Below are 19,647 nucleotides of genomic sequence, written 5' to 3'. Positions count from 1 at the left end.
AGTTGGGAGCTGGCTGGGGACGAGGAGTGAGGGCAGTCGGGGGTGTCTGGCTCGCTGGGCCCCAGAATGGACCTGGCTGAGGGATCCGGTTCTCTGGACTACAAGCTCTGTTTTAGACCATGTTCCTGTCATCTAATAAACCTCTGTTTTACTGGCTGGCCGAGAGTCACGTCTGACTGTGAAGTGGGGGGGCAGGACCCTCTGCTTCCCCAGGACCCCGCCTGGGCGAACTCGCTGTGGGAAGCGCATGGAGGGGTATATGCTGAATGCTCCCAGGAGAGACCCAGGAGGTGAAGCCGTGTGAGCTCCTTGCCCTGAAGACGGTCTGCTCCGAGGGAGAGGAGGCTCCCCAAAGTCCTGCCTGGCTTTGTGGGGAGCAGTTCCAGAGCATCGCCCGGGGACTCCGTGACAGCAGCAGGTTCAGGTTTTACCCTTTATTTGCTCATTTCTTTACTATCAAACCGCCCAGGACCAAGGTTTCGGCTCTTCGTGCTAATGGCGCCGATTCCCCACCGGCCCCAATGCGCCAGGGGATTTTATCCCTGCTCGGATGTGGCGGGAAGGCTGGCCAAGTCCCCAGCCTCCAGGGTGAGCAGAGGATGCAGGGCTGGAGGCAGCGATGGTGAAGGGGCTCCGGCTGCACTGGCTGGGTCAGACAACGACCCACCGGCTAACCCTCCGCCTAAGACCGGGAGCCAGGCACGGGCGGGAGCTCCGTCTCCATTGCCCCCAGCCCCTCTGGCCTGTCCCCTTTGTGCAAAGCAAGTGTAGAAAGGGACCATTACATCCCCTTGCCTGGGGTCCCCCCGGGGTCTGCCCCCACCAGCTCCCACTCCTCAGCACTCAACACCCTGTAGTTGAGGCTCCGGTAGCTGGAGACGTCCTGCCTGCGGCTCTCCCGCGTGGACTCGTAGATCTTCCTGACCACCGGGAGCAGGGGCTCGAACCCACCCAGCCGTGCCAGCTCCTGGCAGTAACCCCACTGCAGCTCTCCCAGCCGGTGGAAGTGCTTGGGGGCCCCCCCGGCCCCTAGATGCTGCCGCAGCTGCCCCTCGGCGGCCACCTGCATCTCGGCAGCAGAGGGCAGGCAGCAGGTGCCCACCAGCACCGCCAGGCAGAAGAGCAACTGGCAGTGGAAGTGTGGGAAGGGGCAGATCTGCTTGCAGAGCCCGATGAAGAAGAGACTGGGATGGTGCGGCGGCAGCAGGTGCCGGTACAGCGGCGTCACCGTGTGGTCCGTGATCCGCAGGCCCAGGCGGGCGGGCGACAGGAAGGGGAAGCGGTAACGGTACCCGGTGCAGAGGATGAGGACGTCGGCCCTGTGCTCGGCGCCGTCCCCGAACTGGACCGTGTCTCCCGCTACGCCCACCGCCGGCGCTGCCTGCAGCACGTTCCCAGGCAGCGCGGACAGCGTGGGCTGCCGGTGGCTCAGGATCACCCGCTGGGCCACGGGGGCCAGCTGCAGCGTCAGGTCCACGCCGGACGGGCCGGCCCCCAGCAGCACCACGGTGCGGCCCGCAAAGGGCTCCGGGCAGCGGTATTCGTGGCTGTGCAGCAGCCGGCCTGGGAGGAGGGAGAGGGGGGTGAAAGGGGGAGCTGTGGGGGTTCCCCGCTTCCCAATGGGTTCCCCACGCACAGGGCTGCCCTGCCCCATGGAGCGTCTCCCTCCTGCTGTCTTCTCCAGGGCAGCCCCTTCCCCATGTCCCAGAGCCCAGAGCAAAGGGCAGGTCACAGGAGACGGATTTTCCCCAGGGGACCCCGGAGGCTCTTACCTGGGAAGGTCTCGAGGCCAGGGATGGGGGGGACGAATGGGTCAGAGTAGTGACTGCAAAGGGAGCAGAAAGAGGGACCCTATTAGTGCTTCCCTGGGGGCCCCCGTTTACTGACACAGGCCCCCCACAGGGAGGGGCATTCTCCAAACTCCAGGCCCAGGACCAGAAGTTTGCTCACCCCCTGGGGAGGGGTTTTTCTGGGGCTCCCCACCCGACACCCCAGGGACTGGTCTATGACTGCCCCCAACACCCTGGGCTCCCCCACAGCCACGGTTTTTACCCCCCTCTGCACACTCCTGGGGCCCCTTGCACCCCCTCCCCGCCCAGAGCCGGGAGAGCCCCCCGCACCCGACCCCGGTGAGTGACCCTGCTCAGCCCCTTTGCCAGCAGCTCCGAGGCACCCGCAGGGCAGGGGGAGCAGCAAACTGGGAGCGATCCCCCCCACACACACATTCCACGCAATCGCCCAAGGGCCTCACCCGCTGCAGACAATTACAGCATCGAAGCGCTCGGTCGCCTGCACCATCCGGTCCTGGGCCCAGCAGGCGGTGACGTCCCAGCTGCCCTCGGTGCCCTCGGTCGGGCTCACGGCTTCCACCAGCCACGAGAACTGGAAGGGGAGACGGGAGCAGGTCAGAGCCGGGCAGGGAGTGCGGGGGGGGGAAAGGTAACAGCCTCACCCGGGGACTGCTGGAGCAGCCCCTGCAGGGGCCTTGGCTGGGCAGGGTCTGGGCTGTGCCTCTGGGGGTCGTGTCCTGCCGGGGTGACCAGGTGTCCGGTTTTCGACAGGAACACCCGGTCGAAAAGGGACCCTGGCGGCTCTGGTCAGCACTGCCGACTGGGCCGTTAAAGGTCCGGTCGGCATTGCTGCGGGGTTAAGGTAGGTACTTGTCCTGGGGCACTGCGATGCACCTCGGACGCAGCCAGCAGGTCTGGCTCCTAGGCAGGGGGCGGGCAGGAGGCTCTGCGGCACGTGCTGCCCCCGCCCCGAGCACCGGCTCTGCACTCCCATTGGCCGGGAACCTGCCTTAGCCCCGCTGTGCTGGTGACCGGGAGCCAACCAAGGTAAGCCCACGCCCCAACCCCGAGCCCCAACCCGCTGCCCCAGCCCTGACCCCCCCCAAACCCGAGCCCCCTCCTGCACTCCAAACCCCTCGTCTCTGGCCCCAGCCCTGAGTCTCCCTCAACCCAGAGCCCCCTCATACACTCCCAGCCCATAGCCCCCTCTTGCACCCCAAACCCCTCATCCCTGCCCCAGCCCTGAGGCCCCCCCCAAACCCAGAGCCCCCTCCTGCACCCCAACCCCCTCATCCCTGGCCCCAGCCCTGAGCCTCCCCCAAAACTTGGAGCCCCTCCTGAACCCAAGCCTGCACCCCCAGCCCAGAGCCCTCTCCCACACCCTGAACCCCTCAGCCCCACCCCAGAGCCCTCACCCCCTCCTACTCCCCAAACCCCTCATCCCTGGCCCAACTCCCTCCCGCACCCCAACCCGCTGCCCCAGCCCTGACCCCCCCAAACCCAGAGCCCCCTCCCACACCCCAAACCCTTCATCTGTGGCCCCAACCCAGAGCCTGCACCCCCATCCCAGAGCCTGTACCCCCTCCTGCACCCCAACCCCCAGGCCCCCCCAAACCCAGAGCCCCCTTCTGCATCTGAGTCCGCACCCCCAGCCCAGAGACCTCTCCCCTCCCTGCACCTCAACCCCCGCCCCGAGCCCCCTCCAACCCCCTAAACCCCTCAGCCCCAGCCCAGTGAAAGTGAGTGAGGGTGGGAGAGAGCAAGCCACCGAGGGAGGGGGAATGCAGTGAGCATGGGGTGGGGGGGTTGCCTCGGGGAAGGGGGGGCCTCAGGGAAGGGGCGGGACTAAGGTGTTTGTTTTTGTGCCAATAGAAAGTTGGCGACCCTCACCGGGGTCCAGCTCTGTGCTCAGGCCTGGTCTCATGGGGGCAGGCAATGGTAGGGTTACCATACATCCGGATTTTCCTGGACATGTCCGGCTTTTTGGGCTTCAAATCCCCGTCCGGGAGGAAATCCCAAATAGCCGGACATGTCCGGGAAAATAGGGAGGGAGGGCCTGGTGGTGCTCGGCCGGGGGCCGGCAGTGCGGGGCTGGCGGTGCTGGGCCGGGGGTGCTCGGTCAGGGGCCGGGGCCGGCGGTGCTCAGCCGGGGGTGCTGGGCCGGGGGCCGGGGGTGCTCGGTCAGGGCCCCAGGGTCGGGGCCCCAGGGCCCGAGCCGAGCCGGGCGGGAGACGCCAGGGCCAGAGCCTCTTGGCCTGGGCCGGCCGGCCGCCAGAGGGAGCCGCTCGGCCAGGGGGGCCGGACTGGGCCGCACCCCGCCCCAGCCCCAGCTTACCTGCTGCCTCCCTGTTTCAGGCTTCCCGCCATCATTTGATTTGCGGGAAGCAGGGGAGGGGGAGGAGCAGGGGGTGGAGCGTTCAGGGGAAGGGGCAGAGTTGGGGCGGGGACTTTGGGGAAGGGGCGGAGTTGGGACGGGGAAGGGGGACGGGGAACGGGCGGAGTTGGGGCAGGGCCAGGGCCCCGTGGCGTGTCCTCCTTTTTTAAAATTAAAATATGGTAACCTTAGACAATGGGGGGGGTCTGGTCTGCACCCCTGGGGGCCGTGTCCTGCCAGGGCCCAGCTCTGTGCTCAGGCCCGGTCTCTGGGGGGCAGGCAATGGGGGGGGGTCTGGCCTGCACCCCTGGGGGCTGTGTCCTGCCAGGGCCCAGCTCCGTGCTCAGGCCCGGTCTCTGGGGGGCAGGCAATGGGGGGTCTGGCCTGCACCCCTGGAGGCCGTGTCCTGCCAGGGCCCAGCTCTGTGCTCAGGCCCAGTCTCTGGGGGGCAGGCAATGGGAGGGGGGTCTGGCCTGCACCCCTGGGGGTCATGTCCTGCCAGGGCCCAGCTCCATGCTCAGGCCCGGTCTCTGGGGGGCAGACAATGGGTATCCCCAGGTGTGCCTGCCCCTCCCGGGCCCCCCACTCACCCTGACGTGCTCTCGGACGCGGAAGTGGTCGGTGTAGCTCTCCAGATAGGCCAGCACGTCCGAGTGGTGCAGGAAGGACGGCAGGGAGGGGTCGAAGGGGAAGTCTGGGAACGCCATCACCTCCTTGGGCAGGTTTGTCCTGGGGGGTGTGAACGCCGGTTAATCCCCCTCCTCGCCAGGATGGCGGTGCCGCCCTCCCCCCCCCCAGGTCCCCATCCCCTCCTGCATCTGCCTGCCCCTTCCAGGGCTCGGCACCCCCAGGACTGACCCACGTGGGTAGCAGAGGGTGTCCCAGCTGCAGCGGGAAATGGGGGAAGTGTGGAGGGGGAGGGCAGTGAGGAGACAGACCCCCTGGGAGGATGGGGGGGGGCTAGTCTCAGGGGAGGGGATCCTACCCACACACACACACACACTTGGAGGCCTGGCAAGCTCCTCTGCCCCTGCCTGGTGCCCAGAAGCACACGGCACCCGCAGCCCCGCGCCGGCTACCTGAGGTCCCGGTACATGCTGGAGTGGACGGGGAGCCCATCCGGTCTCTGCCCTGTCTCTTCGGTATAGACCCAGGTGCCCCCGATGCGGCTGGACGCCTCGAACACCACGGGGGGCGCAAAGGACTCGGGGCGGGCAGCGATGTGACGGGCTGCACACAGCCCGGCTGCTCCTGCCCCGATCACTGCCACCCGCAGCTTCCCTGGGGCCGTCATCCTACAGTGCGGCTGGGAACAGGCAAAGCAGAGGGGATGAGAGTTGGGGGCCCAGGCCTCTCTCGCGCCCACTCACCCAAAAACTCCCTGCAACTGCCACAACCCCCCAAAGTTCCCCATTGCCCCTCACCCCTAGATCTCCAAACAGCCACACCCCCATAACTGCCCCCCACTTTCTTCCCCCTGCCTCCTCCATAGAACAGGCTCCTACCCCATTCACAGGCACAAAAACTGCGTCCAAACCCTGCGTGGACTTTGGCCACATCTCGCAGACACTCAGCGGATTCCCCACAGGCCGTCACGCTGGCGTGGTCACCAGGGGAAAACTTTTATAAAGAGTTTGGCACCCATATCCCTAGCACCTCCCCACCACTGACCCCGGACAAACTAGTTACACCAACAGGGATTCCTCGCCCGCACTGAGATGCAGCTGCCTCTGGGGTGGAGGGTTAGGATTATTTATAGAGATGTAAGGGACCGGGTAAAAAAAAAAAGTGGAGGAGGGGGATTTTTTTTTTTTAATGTTTCTGAAGCCTAGTCTGGAAACCTTGGGCATATTGAGAAAAATGGAAAATAAACTAGTATATGAAATATTTTCTCTCAGAAAGAACAGTGCAAGAATTTTTAGAGTTATGTTTAAGATAATATTTTAGTGCAGTCCTTCAAAAATGCTTTCTACTAGTAACTAGTACGTTTTTACAATTAATCAAATGTTTCTCTAGAAACACGAGTTTCTTCTATTTCTGCATGATAATGTCAGTCATTTCTGAGCCCACAGGATACAACCTTCCTCCTTTGTTATAACAATATTGATGTATTCTGTTGTCAACATTTTTTTCTTGTTTGCCAACAGGCAAAAAAAAAAAAAAAAATACACCTAAGTGCCCCAATACCAAAACTAAATAATTTATACTTATTTCAGATAGATACTAAACAAGATTTTGTTAAGTTTCAGAGTAGCAGCCGTGTTAGTCTGTATCCGCAAAAAGAACAGGAGTACTTGTGGCACCTTAGAGACTAACAAATTTATTAGAGCATAAGCTTTCATGGACTACAGCCCACTTCTTCGGATGCATATAGAATGGAACATATATTGAGGAGATATATATACACACATACAGAGAGCATAAACAGGTGGGAGTTGTCTTACCAACTCTGAGAGGCCAATTAAGTAAGAGAAAAAAAACTTTTGAAGTGATAATCAAGATAGCCGAGTACAGACAGTTTGATAAGAAGTGTGAGAATACTTACAAGGGGAGATAGATTCAGTGTTTGTAATGGCTCAGCCATTCCCAGTCCTTAATAGCCATGTTAGTCTGAATCTGTAAAAAGCAACAGAGGGTCCTGTGGCACCTTTGAGAAGTATATACAGAAGTATTGGGAGCATAAGCTTTCGTGGGTAAGAACCTCACTTCTTCAGATGCAAGATTTTGTTAGGTGCTAACTAAATTCTACACAATACCCATTTGATTCTTAAAGAAATAAACGAAGTTTAATGTTGATCAGCAAGTAACTAACTATTTCAATTCCCCCCACATTTTCTAGGTAGTTTACACCCCAGCTGTGTAGACAGGAACCCAGCACGGTCAGGAAGTGAAAGATAATCCTGTTTCCAGATGACACACTGGGAGGGAGCTGCCTGGGTGGTCTCTAACGAGCACAACAGGGCGGGGGGTGGTCTCATTCTCTTCGCCCCAGGCGGGGACTGCCCCCCAGCTGTGCCCTGGGGCTCCAGTAAAAGGGATTTCCCCTCACCCTCCTACAGGCATAACTGGGGCTCAACCCCTCCCCCCGCATGGCTCATTGCCCGCCCCCTCTCAGCCCCACTGCTGCCCCCTGACTCACCAGCTGCGCTCAGACCCACATGCACCTTCCTCCGTGGCACCCCGCAGCATGCTGGGAGTTGTAGTCTTCTGCTTCCTGCCCAAACTTGGTGCCGAGGTGCGGGGTCCTGTGTCTGAACCCCTTCAGCCCCCCGCCGGGGGCAGCAACCAGCCCCCTTTCCTTGTACAAGGAGCGCCCAGACAGAAATCAACACAACCAGCCTCTGAACGTCGTTGTTCTTCTGGAGTTACGTCCAACGGCCTTAAATGTGCTGGAGACATGAAGAAGAAAAGCGTGGAGCCAAGTGGGTGACGGGCCGCGAGGCGAGTGAGCGATGCCCTGTGCCCACCCCCCATGGATGCAATGGCTCCGGGGGGCAGGTGGGACAGTGTCCTGCAGGTATTCCCGCCGCCCAAGGCTAATGACGCTGGTAGCCACATGGGGCAGTGCCCTGTGTGTATCCCTCAGCCCCACACATGGTGCGGGGGTGTGTGTGTGTTGGGGCCGGGGGGGGGATAACCTCTGGCATCTACATGGGGCAGTATCCTGTGTATAGCATCACAACTGCAGCAGTGACCCCGGGTGTGTGGGTGTGTCCTGTGTATAGCATCACAAGTGCAGCAGTGACCCCGGGTGTGTCCTGTGTATAGCATCACAACTGCAGCAGTGACCCCGGGTGTGTGTGTGTGTCCTGTGTATAGCATCACAACTGCAGCAGTGACCCCGGGTGTGTCCTGTGTATAGCATCACAAGTGCAGCAGTGACCCCGGGTGTGTGTGTCCTGTGTATAGCATCACAACTGCAGCAGTGACCCCGGGTGTGTGGGTGTGTCCGTCCACTATTTGGGCAGTGACCCCTGGGGGGAAAGTGGGGCAGCCCCCCGTTATTTCCCCCACCCCCCACGGGGGCAGTGACCTCTGGGCCTTTAAGCCCCCGGCCCTGGGCAGTGGGGGCTGCGCTGTGGGAGGGGGAATAACCCCCACCCTGGGCTTGGCCCCAGCACCCCCCTCCCCCATCTCTGACTTGGCCCCGCCTCCAGCTGCTTGACCCTCCCCGCAGTCAGTGTGCGCCCCCTGCCCAGACTCCGCCCCTTCCCCCGCGCAGGGGAGTTTCGGGCCAAGTCAGGGCAGCGTGAGGGCGCCGCGGCTTCAGCGGGTGCTACTAAGCATGCGCCGCCCGTGCTCCGCGCACATGCGGAGTCCCAGGCAAGGCAGCGCGCGCACGCTGAACCCACCTCCCGGGTCCGACCCGGTATCGCCACGTCCGCAGCGTCAGGTACCGGGGCGGGGTCTGTACGGGGCGGGGCTGGAGTCAGGCTGGGCCCGAGCGGGCGGCGGCGCCCCGGGGCAGGCTGGGAGATGTAGTTCCTGGCGCACCGCGGGACCGTGGATCCCAGTGACGGTTGGAGGCGGTTAGCGGTGCGCGTGAGGGGCCCCGCCCCGCTCGCTGATTGGCGGAGAGACCCCGGGGGCAGCCGCGCGCGCGGGGCCGGCAGGAGAGAGACTCCCGGAGGGGCCGAGGGTGAGAAATGGGGGGGTCAGGCGGGGGGGCTGGACAATCAGCCGGGGGGGGAGGGGCCGAGGGTGAGAAATGGGGGGGTCAGGCGGGGGGGCTGGACAATCAGCCGGGGGGGGAGGGGCAGAGGGTGAGAAATGGGGGGGTCAGGCGGGGGGGGCTGGACAATCAGCCGGGGGGGGGAGGGACAGAGGGTGAGAAATGGGGGGGTCAGGCGGGGGGGCTGGACAATCAGCCGGGGGGGGAGGGGCAGAGGGTGTGAAATGGGGGGGTCAGGCGGGGAGGCTGGACAATCAGCCGGGGGGGGGGGAGGGACAGAGGGTGTGAAATGGGGGGGTCAGGCGGGGGGGCTGGACAATCAGCCGGGGGGGGGGAGGGACAGAGGGTGAGAAATGGGGGGGTCAGGCGGGGGGGGGCTGGACAATCAGCCGGGGGGGGAGGGACAGAGGGTGAGAAATGGGGGGGTCAGGCGGGGGGGCTGGACAATCAGCCGGGGGGGGGAGGGGCAGAGGGTGTGAAATGGGGGGGTCAGGCGGGGAGGCTGGACAATCAGCCGGGGGGGGGAGGGACAGAGGGTGAGAAATGGGGGGGTCAGGCGGGGGGGCTGGACAATCAGCCGGGGGGGGGAGGGGCAGAGGGTGTGAAATGGGGGGGTCAGGCGGGGAGGCTGGACAATCAGCCGGGGGGGGGGAGGGACAGAGGGTGTGAAATGGGGGGGTCAGGCGGGGGGGCTGGACAATCAGCCGGGGGGGGAGGGACAGAGGGTGAGAAATGGGGGGGTCAGGCGGGGGGGGTGTGGACAATCAGCCGGGGGGGGAGGGGCAGAGGGTGAGAAATGGGGGGGTCAGGCGGAGGGGGGGTGGACAATCAGCCAGGGGTGGGGGAGGGGCAGAGGGTGTGAAATGGGCAGGGGTCAGGCGGGGGGGCTGGACAATCAGCCGGGGGGGGGGAGGGACAGAGGGTGAGAAATGGGGGGGTCAGGCGGGGGGGTGTGTGGACAATCAGCCGGGGGGGGAGGGGCAGAGGGTGAGAAATGGGGGGGTCAGGCGGGGGGGGTGGACAATCAGCCAGGGGTGGGGGAGGGGCAGAGGGTGAGAAATGGGGGGGGGGTCAGGCGGGGGGGGTGGACAATCAGCCAGGGGTGGGGGAGGGACAGAGGGTGAGAAATGGGGGGGTCAGGCGGGGGGGGCTGGACAATCAGCCAGGGGTGGGGGAGGGACAGAGGGTGAGAAATGGGGGGGTCAGGCGGGGGGGGCTGGACAATCAGCCGGGGGGGGGGGACAGAGGTCCAGGCGGGGGGGGGGGCTGGAAAACTGTTGCTGTGAATCCCTCTCAGCACATGGGGCGCGAGGGGGCGGAAGGAGTTTCGATCCCCCTGCTGCAATGATCCGTTTAAAAGGATTCTGGCCTCCTCCTTCCTGAGCCACGTTTCGGGTCTCGCTGAGACGCGTGTTAATCCGGAGTCACTGCAAGGGAGAACAGGGAGTGACTCCAGATTAACATGGGGGGCAGATAAGATCAGGTCGTGTCCCTGTGCGGAGGGGGTTTCAGTTGTTGCTAAAGGGGAGAAAGTGACTCAGTTTCTCTCTTTCTCTGCCTCAGGATATTGGGGTTGAGCTTCCTGGTTCAGATGCTGCTGCCCCGATTGTGGTCTGGGGGCCCAGGCTGAGCAGCTGCTGCTCCCCCCAGCGGGATCGGGGCTGGGGAGTGAGCGTGAGTAAAGCTTCCTCTGTGCCCAGCCAAGGTGAGGATTTTCTCCAGCTGTAATTAGGCCCATAGGTCAACCCAAGGCTCTGCCCACCCCAACATCTGAGTCAGAGACAACAGGTGATTGTTAGAGACCTCAGGGGTCCGGCCAAGGGGCCCAGAGGACCCAGCAGGTGAGGCCAGGGGGTGGAGAGGAGCCCTCAGTGGGCAGGCCGAGAGGTTTAAGGGTGGGGGGAGCTAGTGGGCTGGCGGGGTCTCAGGGCACAGTGCAAGCAGAGCAGACTGGGGCTCCTTCTGAGCATGGGCCCGGCTCCATGGCGCCACTGGCACCATTGTAAACCCAGCACTTACAAGGTGAAGTGCAAGGTGAGGCAAAGCCAGTTCCTGACTCTCCCTGTAGCCCCTGCTGTAGGATTGTGCTGCCCTGGGGACAGTGTCAGGGGGAATCCCCCAATGTCACTCCTTGTGTTCTGTGCTTCTCTCCCATTCGGTTCCCAGACTTTGTTACTGGGAGGGTTTCAAAATGTCTCAGTGGTTTAGTGCTAGTGGGAGGGGCCGGTCAGTGCTGTAATAAAGTGGCCAAACGTTTCCCCCGCATAGAATCCTAGAACTGTAGGACTGGAATGAACGGTGAGAGGGCATCTAGTCCAGCCCCCAGCACTGAGGTGTTTGTCCGACCTGTCCTTAAAAACCTCCAGTGATGGGGATTCCACCACCTCTCTTGCTAATTTATTCCAGTGCTTCATTAGGTTTTTTTTCCACAATTGACTCAGATTCAGTTTGTGATCCACTATAGCCCCTGATCATTTTCAGTAGTACAAGCCCCTAACCAGCTATTCCCCACTTTGTAGTTGTGCATTTGGTTTTCCTTCCCTAAGTCTAGTACTTTGCACTTGTCTTTATTGAATTTCATCTCGTTCATTCAGCCCACTTCTCCAGTTTGTAAATGTTGCCTTGAATTCTAATCCTGTCCTCCAATGTGCTTGCAGCCCCTCGCAGCGGCTGTTATCTGCATATTTAGACAGCATGCTCTCCAGTCCATTATCTAAGTAATGAGTGAAAATATTGACTCTATCAGATCCTGGACTGGCCCCTGGGCACCCCATTGTATACATCCTCCCGTTGGACAGTGAACCACTAATGATTACTGTCTGAGTACAACCTTCCAACAACATTTTCTCCCATTTTATAGCACATTCATGTACACCACATTTCCCTGTGAGAATGTACACCACATAGTTCACTGTGAGAATGTCATGGGGGCCTGTGTCAAAAGCCTGAGTAAAATCAAGATATGTCCTATCTACAATGTCCCCCGGATCCATAAGTCCAGTATGCCTGTGAAAGCAGGAAATTAGATTGACTTGGCATTATTTGTTTTTGGAAATTCATGCTGGTTATAACTTATCACCTTACTAGCCTCTGCTTGCTTACAAATTGATTAATAAGTTGTTCATTCCAGGTATTTAAATAAGGCTTGACTTTATTTCCCAGTTCTGTTTGTTCCCCTTTTAAAAGATGGGTAGAATGCTTGCTCTTCTCCAGTCTTCACCGTTCTCCAAGCGTTCTCAAAGATAATTGCTAATTTTTCCGAGATTGCTTCAGCTAATTCCTTGAGCACCCGAAGATGAATTTAATGGCTGATTTTAATATATCTAACGTATCTACATATTTTTAACCTGTTCTTTCCCTATTGTGGTGTCTGTTTCTTTCTCCTCTTGGTTAATAATAATTAAGACCCTACCTGAAACGCGGGATGATCTTCAAATAATTGCAGCTGAGTTGCAAAGATGTCTTGGCCAATCGCAGAAAAGTAATAATGGACCTTTATGAATTGCCATAATTTGGAAAAGCCACAGCAGACCTATTTGTTTAAGAAAAATCTGCTGGAATAATATAAACACTCAACTATTACATTACGCCTGTGAATTGTTTTGGTAACCAGACAGTTTGGTGCAGCTACAGGGCCATAACTAGGGTTGGGGTTCAGGATTCCTTTTTATTGTCTGGTCATTAAAGAGCTCCTAATGGAGCCAAATTGACAGCTTTCTGTCTTTCCTTCGCATTGTGATAATTTGCTGTTGCTCCTTTAGTACTGTCTCTGAGAAACTGCCAGCTCTCCTGAGCTTTATTCTCCTTAGAATTTTATTCCCATGGGACCCCGCTGTGACGGGTTTGGGTCCTTTGGGGTGTCACCGGATGTGCTGGGGTGCCACTGAGACAGCCTATTCTGCCAGCTTCGGTGCCCTTTACCTGGCCGCGTTAGGCTCACAAGCCTCTTCCAGCCAAGCACACAGGCAGGGCCACGCCCAGCTGCACAGAGAGACAGAGATCTGCTCTGGAAAGATTCAGCTTTAGGGGCTTGACGCAACACACTACAGCGAGTATAGAAGAGGAATTCAAAGCACTGACCGCTTTGATACAGAAATGATACATGCACACGAATTGGATAATCACATTCAGTAAATTATAACCTTTCCAATATCAGAGGGGTAGCCGTGTTAGTCTGGATCTGTAAAAAGCAACGGAGAGTCCTGTGGCACCTTTAAGACTAACAGATGTATTGGAGCATAAGCTTTCTTGGGTGAACGCCCACTTCGTCGGATGCATGTGCCGACGAAGTGGGCATTCAGCCACAAAGGCTTATGCCCCAATACATCTGTTAGTCTTAAAGGTGCCACAGGACTCTCTGTAATCTTTCCAATGATATCTTACAAGACCCATCTTGCACAAAGTACATCTCAGTTATCTCATATTCATGTCATAAGCATATTTTCATAAAGAATATGGAGTGAAATGTCACACTCACATACCAGTTTTCAGAGTTTGTTGAAGTCTGCCTTTTTGAAGTCCGTTGTCCTTATTTTCCTGCTCTAACACGTTCCTTCTCTTAGACTCACGAAATCATCATTTCATGAACACTTTCTCCCATATTGCTTTCCACCTTCCGTTTCCTAACTAACTCCCGCCTGTTAGTCAGAATCAACCCTGAAATGCCTGTCTCCCTGGTTACTATCTCCATCTTCTGAAGCAAACAGGTGTCCCCAACACATTCCAAGAACTCATTGGACAGTTTGTGTTTGTATTAATTCCTTTTCTAACAGGTGTCTCGGTCGTTAAAGTCCCATGCCCCCCCGCCCATTACTAATTCTGTTTTGAATATTTCCGTTATTTGCATGACAGAGTCGAGAACATCCGTCTGCAGGGAAAGAGCCGGGGGGAATTGAGATGTGACGTTACTGTCGTGTTCTGACACGTCCCCTTCTTGCCCTGACAGGCTGCAGCGTTACGTCCCATCCTACCAGGGACCAGGGAAATGGCTGCCGTGGAGCCAGTTCAGGTAGGGATTATCGGGGAGTTGCTGGTGGGCTCCTGTTGGAGGGAGAAGGGCAGTAAAGACATAGAAGGTGGGTGCTTCTGGGGGTGGTCAGGAGGTGGGAAGGGGCAGGAAATACACAGGGTGGAGAAAGGGGGGGGAACAGGGTGTGACAAACCTGCTGGGATTTGTTTACGGTGGGGCCTAGATTTTAACAGACCCATGGGATTTGTGGATGGAAATTCCCTAATTTCGCAAGCAGGTAACAACCCCCCTGGACTGGGCTAGGGAAACGTACCAGCCTCCAATCCTGGAGTCTGAACCTACTAGCCAGAGGGCAACCGCCAGTGAGGCCCGGGGAAGACACCCCATCCCGTCCCATCCAACTGCTGGCACTGGGGAGGGTGTTGGGATTCATGCCAGGGGGCTGTCCCTGGACCCTGCTGGGGGCTCCATCTCCTGTATCAGCTTCTGGCTGGTAGGTGAGTGCTGAATGGGAAGACCCCTGCCATCTCTGTCTGCTAGAAGGGGTGAGGGGCTCTCTCTCTTTCGCTCCTCACCCTGATGCCTCCTGGCTGCTCTGATGGGGAGGGGGTGGGATCCTGCCTGCCTCCCAGAGCTTCCATGTGATTGGCCCTCCTCCAATGTGAGTGGTGGGGATGTCGCTGGGCAGCAGGTGCAGAGTGGGGCGCTCTTGTTTTTTCAGGGGCCGGTGACTTTCGAGGAGGTGGCTGTGTATTTCACCAGGGAAGAGTGGGCTCTGCTGGACCCCGCTCAGAGAGCCCTCTACAAAGACGTCATGCAGGAGAACTATGAGAACATGACCTCGCTGGGTAAGGATTCCTGTCCCCTAGGTTCTTAGAAGGGGAAATGAAGAGTTAAGGTTCACAGTGCAGCCTCAACTTTGCCCTGTTTCAGCAACACCCCGATAGGCCAATGAGACACAGACCAGCGCTCTGCCCTCCCCGCTACAGAACACTTTGGGAACAGAGCACAGGTGCAGGACAGCACAAACGCTAACACTGCCAAACTTGGGGTTAGGTCCGATGTAGGGAACAGAAGCTGCCTTCCCCTGGCCTGCACTCAGACACTGAGCCTACGGCACACAATCCATCTTGGACTTTCATAATGTCACCATCTCTTTACCCTTCCAATGAGGATTCCGTCTGAGTCGTTGCCTTCACTTACCCCTCCCTGAGCCCTGGGGACCCTGTGCATGTATGGCACCAGCCTGCTGACAATCCCTGTGGCAAGAACACACCCTTGTGTGCCTTTATTGACGCCGCCTACACCACTCCACACTGAAATGAGGAATACTTGTTGTGAGGGTTGGATCACAGAAACCCCCTGGGAGCTGCCAACTGATGTGCCAAAACTACTTCTGACCCAGCTTTCCCTGCCAGCTTAGGCCTCCAGCACCCTGTCTTGCTGAGCCAGACACGCCAGTCTGCTCCAACACAGACCCAGGGCCTGATCCATGTGCCCCCAAAGCTGCAGGTTTAATTGGAAAGCAAGTTACAGAAGTATTCCTGACTTTAACACTCAGAAGCCCAACTCCCAACGGGGTCCAAACCCTAAATAAATCCGTTTTACCCTGTATAAAGCTTATACAAAACCAACCTTCCACACAAACTTCCTCATGGATAGACTTTACAAAAACTAGACAAGCCATTTACAAGACAAACTTTGCCTCTCTACAAAGGAAAAAGGACACTAAACTATCTAAACTGCTACATGCCACAAGGAGCCACAACAGTAGTTCCCTTAACCCACCCAGCAATATTGTTAATCATTCCAGCTATAGTTTTAGCCCAGTAGAAGAGTCTGTCCTATCTCGGGGCCTCTCCTTTTGTCCCTTCAGACCCACAAACATGATACAGTTCTGCGGTGACCTAGAATCCTACTTTCGACGTCTCCGACTCAAAGAATATTTCCAACATACCTCTGAACAGCATACTAACCCACAGAATACCCCCTACTAGCACTACAAAAAAAAGTATTCTGCGTGGACTCCTCCGGACGGTCGAAACAACAGACTGGATTTCTACATAGATTGCTTCCGTCAACGTGCAAAGGCTGAAATTGTGGAAAAGCAACATCACTTGCCCCATAACCTCAGCCACGCTGAACACAACGCCATCTACAGCCTCAGAAACAACCCTGACATCATAATCAAAAAGGCTGACAAAGGAGGTGCTGTCGTATCGTGAATAAATTGGAATATGACCAAGAGGCTGCTAGACAGCTCTCTAACACCACATTCTACGGACCATTATCCTCTGATCCCACTGAGGATTACCTAAAGAAACTACACCATCTGCTAAAAAAACTCCCTGACAAAGCACAGGAACAAATCTGTACAGGCACATGCCTAGAACGCCGACCAGGGGTATTCTATTTGCTACCCAAGATCCATAAACCTGGAAATCCTGGACGCTCCATCATCTCAGGCATTGGCACCCTAACATTAGGCTTGTCTGGTTATGTGGACTCTCTCCTCAGACCCTACGCTACCAGCACTCCCAGCTATCTTCGAGACACCACTGACTTCTGGAAGAAACTACAATCCATCAGTGATCTTCCAGAAAACACTATCCTGGCCACTATGGACGTAGAAGCCCTCTACCCCAATATTCCACACAAAGATGGACTACAAGCTATCAGGAACAGTATCCCTGATAATGTCACAGCTAACCTGGTGGATGAACTTTGTGACTTTGTCCTCACCCACAACTATTTCACATTTGGGGACAATATATACCTTCAAGTCAGCGGCACTGCTATGGGTACCCGCATGGCCCCACAGTATGCCAACATTTTTATGGCTGACTTAGAACAACGCTTCCTTAGCCCTCGTCCCCTAACGCCCCTACTCTACTTGCGCTACATTGATGACATCTTCATCATCTGGACCCATGGAAAAGAAGCCCTTGAGGAATTCCCCCATGATTTCAATAATTTCCATCCCACCATCAACCTCAGCCTAGATCAATCCACACAAGCGGTCCATTTCATGGACACTACTGTGCTAATAAGCGATGGTCACATAAATACCACCCTATACCGGAAACCTACTGACCGCTACACTTACCTACATGCCTCCAGCTTCCATCCAGGACACACCACACGATCCATTGTCTACAGCCAAGCTCTAAGATATAACCGCATTTGCTCCAATCCCTCAGATAGAGACAAGCACCTACAAGATCTTTATCAAGCATTCTTAAAACTACAATACCCACCTGCTGAAGTGAAAAAACAGATTGACAGAGCCAGACGAGTACCCAGAAGTCACCTCCTACAAGACAGCCCAACACAGAAAATAACAGAACACCACTAGCTGTCACCTTCAGCCCCCAACTAAAACCTCTCCAGCGCATCATCAGAGATCTACAACCTATCCTGAAAGATGATCCTTTACTATCACAAATCTTGGGAGACAGACCTGTCCTTGCTTACAGACAACCCCCCAACCTAAAGCAAATACTCACCAGCAACCACACATCACTGAACAAAAACACTGACCCAGGAACCTATCGTTGTAACAAAGCCCAATGCCAACTCTGTCCACATATCTATTCAAGTGACATCATCATAGGACCTAATCACATCAGCCATACCATCAGGGGCTTGTTCACCTGCACATCTACCAATGTGATATATGCCATCATGTGCCAGCAATGCCCCTCTGCCATGTACATTTGCCAAACTGGACAGTCTCTCTGCAAAAGAATTAATGGATACAAATCTGACATCAGGAATCATAATACTCAAAAAACAGTGGGAGAACACTTTAACCTGTCTGGCCATTCAATGACAGACCTGCAGGTGGCTATCTTACATCAGAAAAACTTCAAAAGCAGACTCCAGCGAGAGATTGCTGAGCTGGAATTGATATGCAAACTAGATACATGTGGGGATGTATCATCCCTACACCAACCTAATGAAAAGTTCCATGAGGAGGTAAGGGTCACGATGGGACACTTGCCAGGTAAACAAATCATGGCCTTATGTAAGGCCCCCTGGAGGTCTAGGATTATATAAGATGATCATGGCCTCATGTAAGGCCCCCTGGTGGTCTAGGATTATATAAAATGATCATGGCCTTATGTAAGGCCCCCTGGTGGTCTAGGATTATATAAGATGATCATGGCCTCATGTAAGGCCCCCTGGTGGTCTAGGATTATATAAAATGATCATGGCCTTATGTAAGACCCCCTGGTGGTCTAGGATTATATAAGATGATCATGGCCTTATGTAAGGCCCCCTGGTGGTCTAGGATTATATAAGATGATCATGGCCTTATGTAAGACCCCCTGGTGGTCTAGGATTATATAAGATGATCATGGCCTTATGTAAGGCCCCCTGGTGGTCTAGTATTATATAAGATGAGGTAAACAAATCATGGCCTTATGTAAGGAACAGTTGAACCAATCGGTGTGGGGCTATACATGTGATAAACACATGATTCTCCTTCTTGTCCAATCCGTAGATGTGTGATTATAGCCTAATTGTGTTATGTAATGTTGAGAAAAACTATAAAAGAAAGCTTGCAATAAACAGATTCGGATTCAGCTTGCAACCACATTGGTCGTGTACTTTATCTGCTCCGCATGGAACCCCACAAATGGTGACCCCGACGTGATTCGGCTTGGACATCAAGGCAGCCAGGACTTTGCCCAGAGTAAGCTAGCAAAAATCATACTAAACACAGCCGCCAGTGGAGCAGGGATCAATGTTCTCAGACAGTAGACCCAACAGGTGTTGTCTCAGAAGCTAAGCAAAGAGAAAGCAGATCCAACCAGAAAAAGGATCTGAGAGGTCAGACTCTATGTCATCTCTCATGAAGAAACTGGAACAATTGAATTTAGATATTAAAAAGGCTCTCAGTGCTGGCTCTTCTCCTTCCAGCACTCCTTCTACCAAAAAGCGCAAACAGCCGTGCCCTGTTAAGGTGGAGACAGGCCTTCTTCACAAAGATCATCAGAGAAAGGGAATCTGTGGGAATAAGAGGGCAGGCTACCAAGATTTAGATGGTTTGCCAAGCTCAGTGTCAACTGGAGCACGACCAAAAACTGAACATGGTTTGAGAAAAGGCGGAGGTGGCAGCCGAGGCAGGAGGTACCGGAGGATACCGGCTCCTGGTCGTCCAAGAGAGACGTTCGTGAGCTCACAGCCGACTGAAGCGTTCGGTAAGAAAAGGCAGAGGTGGCAGCCGCGGCAGGAGGTACCGGAGGATACCGGCTCCTGGTCGTCCGAGAGAGACGTTCGTAAGCTCACAGCCGACTGAAGCGTTCGGTAAGAAAAGGCGGAGGTGGCAGCCACGGCAGGAGGTACCGGAGGATACCGGCTCCTGGTCGTCCGAGAGAGACGTTCGTGAGCTCACAGCCGACGGAAGCGTTCGGTGAGGAAAGGCGGAGATGGTAGCCGCGGCAGGAGGTACCGGAGGATACCGGCTCCTGGTCGTCCGAGAGAGACGTTCGTGAGCTCACAGCCGACGGAAGCGTTCGGTGAGAAAAGGCGGAGTTGGCAGCCGCGGCAGGAGGTACCGGAGGATACCGGCTCCTGGTCGTCCGAGAGAGACGTTCGTGAGCTCACAGGTGAGCGGCTGCATTTAATAAAATGGGCTCTGCTTTGTCTGCAGAGGAGGAGACGGTGCATGATTTTTTATTACGCATCGCTAAAAAGCAGGGAGAGAAGCTTCCCTCTAACGCGTTGTCCCGTTTGTTGAAATGGGGGCAGAGACGCGGGTTTTTTGTTACTCCTGATACTGTCTTTAATAAGGCAGTCTGGGAAAGTCTAGGCTCTGACCTCTGGGAGTCGGTGT

The 19,647-nt window shown here is 56.4% G+C and overlaps 1 protein-coding gene and 1 pseudogene across 4 annotated transcripts; one reads left to right on the top strand and one right to left on the bottom strand.

Annotated features, from left to right (window-relative positions):
- Positions 1-419: 419 nt before the first annotated feature.
- LOC128849162 (uncharacterized) lies at positions 420-7,388 on the bottom strand. Of its 4 annotated transcripts, none has more exons than XM_054049544.1 (7): positions 7,304-7,388; positions 6,710-6,780; positions 5,244-5,470; positions 4,755-4,893; positions 2,252-2,382; positions 1,773-1,825; positions 420-1,563 (listed from the first exon to the last, which is right to left on the bottom strand). In XM_054049544.1, the coding sequence occupies exons 2-7, from the start codon at positions 6,746-6,748 to the stop codon at positions 782-784; spliced, it is 1,371 nt and encodes a 456-aa protein (XP_053905519.1). In that variant the 5' UTR covers positions 6,749-6,780; positions 7,304-7,388; the 3' UTR covers positions 420-781. The 4 variants fall into 4 exon arrangements, with proteins under 4 accessions (XP_053905519.1, XP_053905518.1, XP_053905517.1 ...); XM_054049543.1 differs by having other exon boundaries at positions 6,710-6,811; positions 7,304-7,362; XM_054049542.1 differs by lacking the exon at positions 7,304-7,388 and having other exon boundaries at positions 6,710-7,165.
- Positions 7,389-7,611: 223 nt separating this feature from the next.
- LOC128849163 (zinc finger protein 420-like) overlaps positions 7,612-19,647 on the top strand; it is a 48,214-nt pseudogene continuing 36,178 nt past the window's right edge.

The sequence above is a fragment of the Malaclemys terrapin genome, chromosome 15 (genome assembly GCF_027887155.1).
Source record: "Malaclemys terrapin pileata isolate rMalTer1 chromosome 15, rMalTer1.hap1, whole genome shotgun sequence".
NCBI lineage: Eukaryota > Metazoa > Chordata > Testudines > Emydidae > Malaclemys > Malaclemys terrapin.
Note: the sequence above shows the minus strand (reverse complement) of the source record. Positions and strands in the feature narration are given on the sequence as shown.

Excerpts from the sequence above, each read along its gene's own strand:
- LOC128849162 (XM_054049544.1), bottom strand. The coding sequence starts at position 6,748 with ATGGCTGAGCCATTACAAACACTGAATCTATCTCCCCTT. Across the intron at positions 5,471-6,709 it reads CACTGAATCTATCTCCCCTT|CCGCACTGTAGGATGACGGC; the intron begins GTAAGTATTCTC and ends GCCTGTTCCCAG. Across the intron at positions 1,564-1,772 it reads TGGCCTCGAGACCTTCCCAG|GCCGGCTGCTGCACAGCCAC; the intron begins GTAAGAGCCTCC and ends CCCTCCTCCCAG.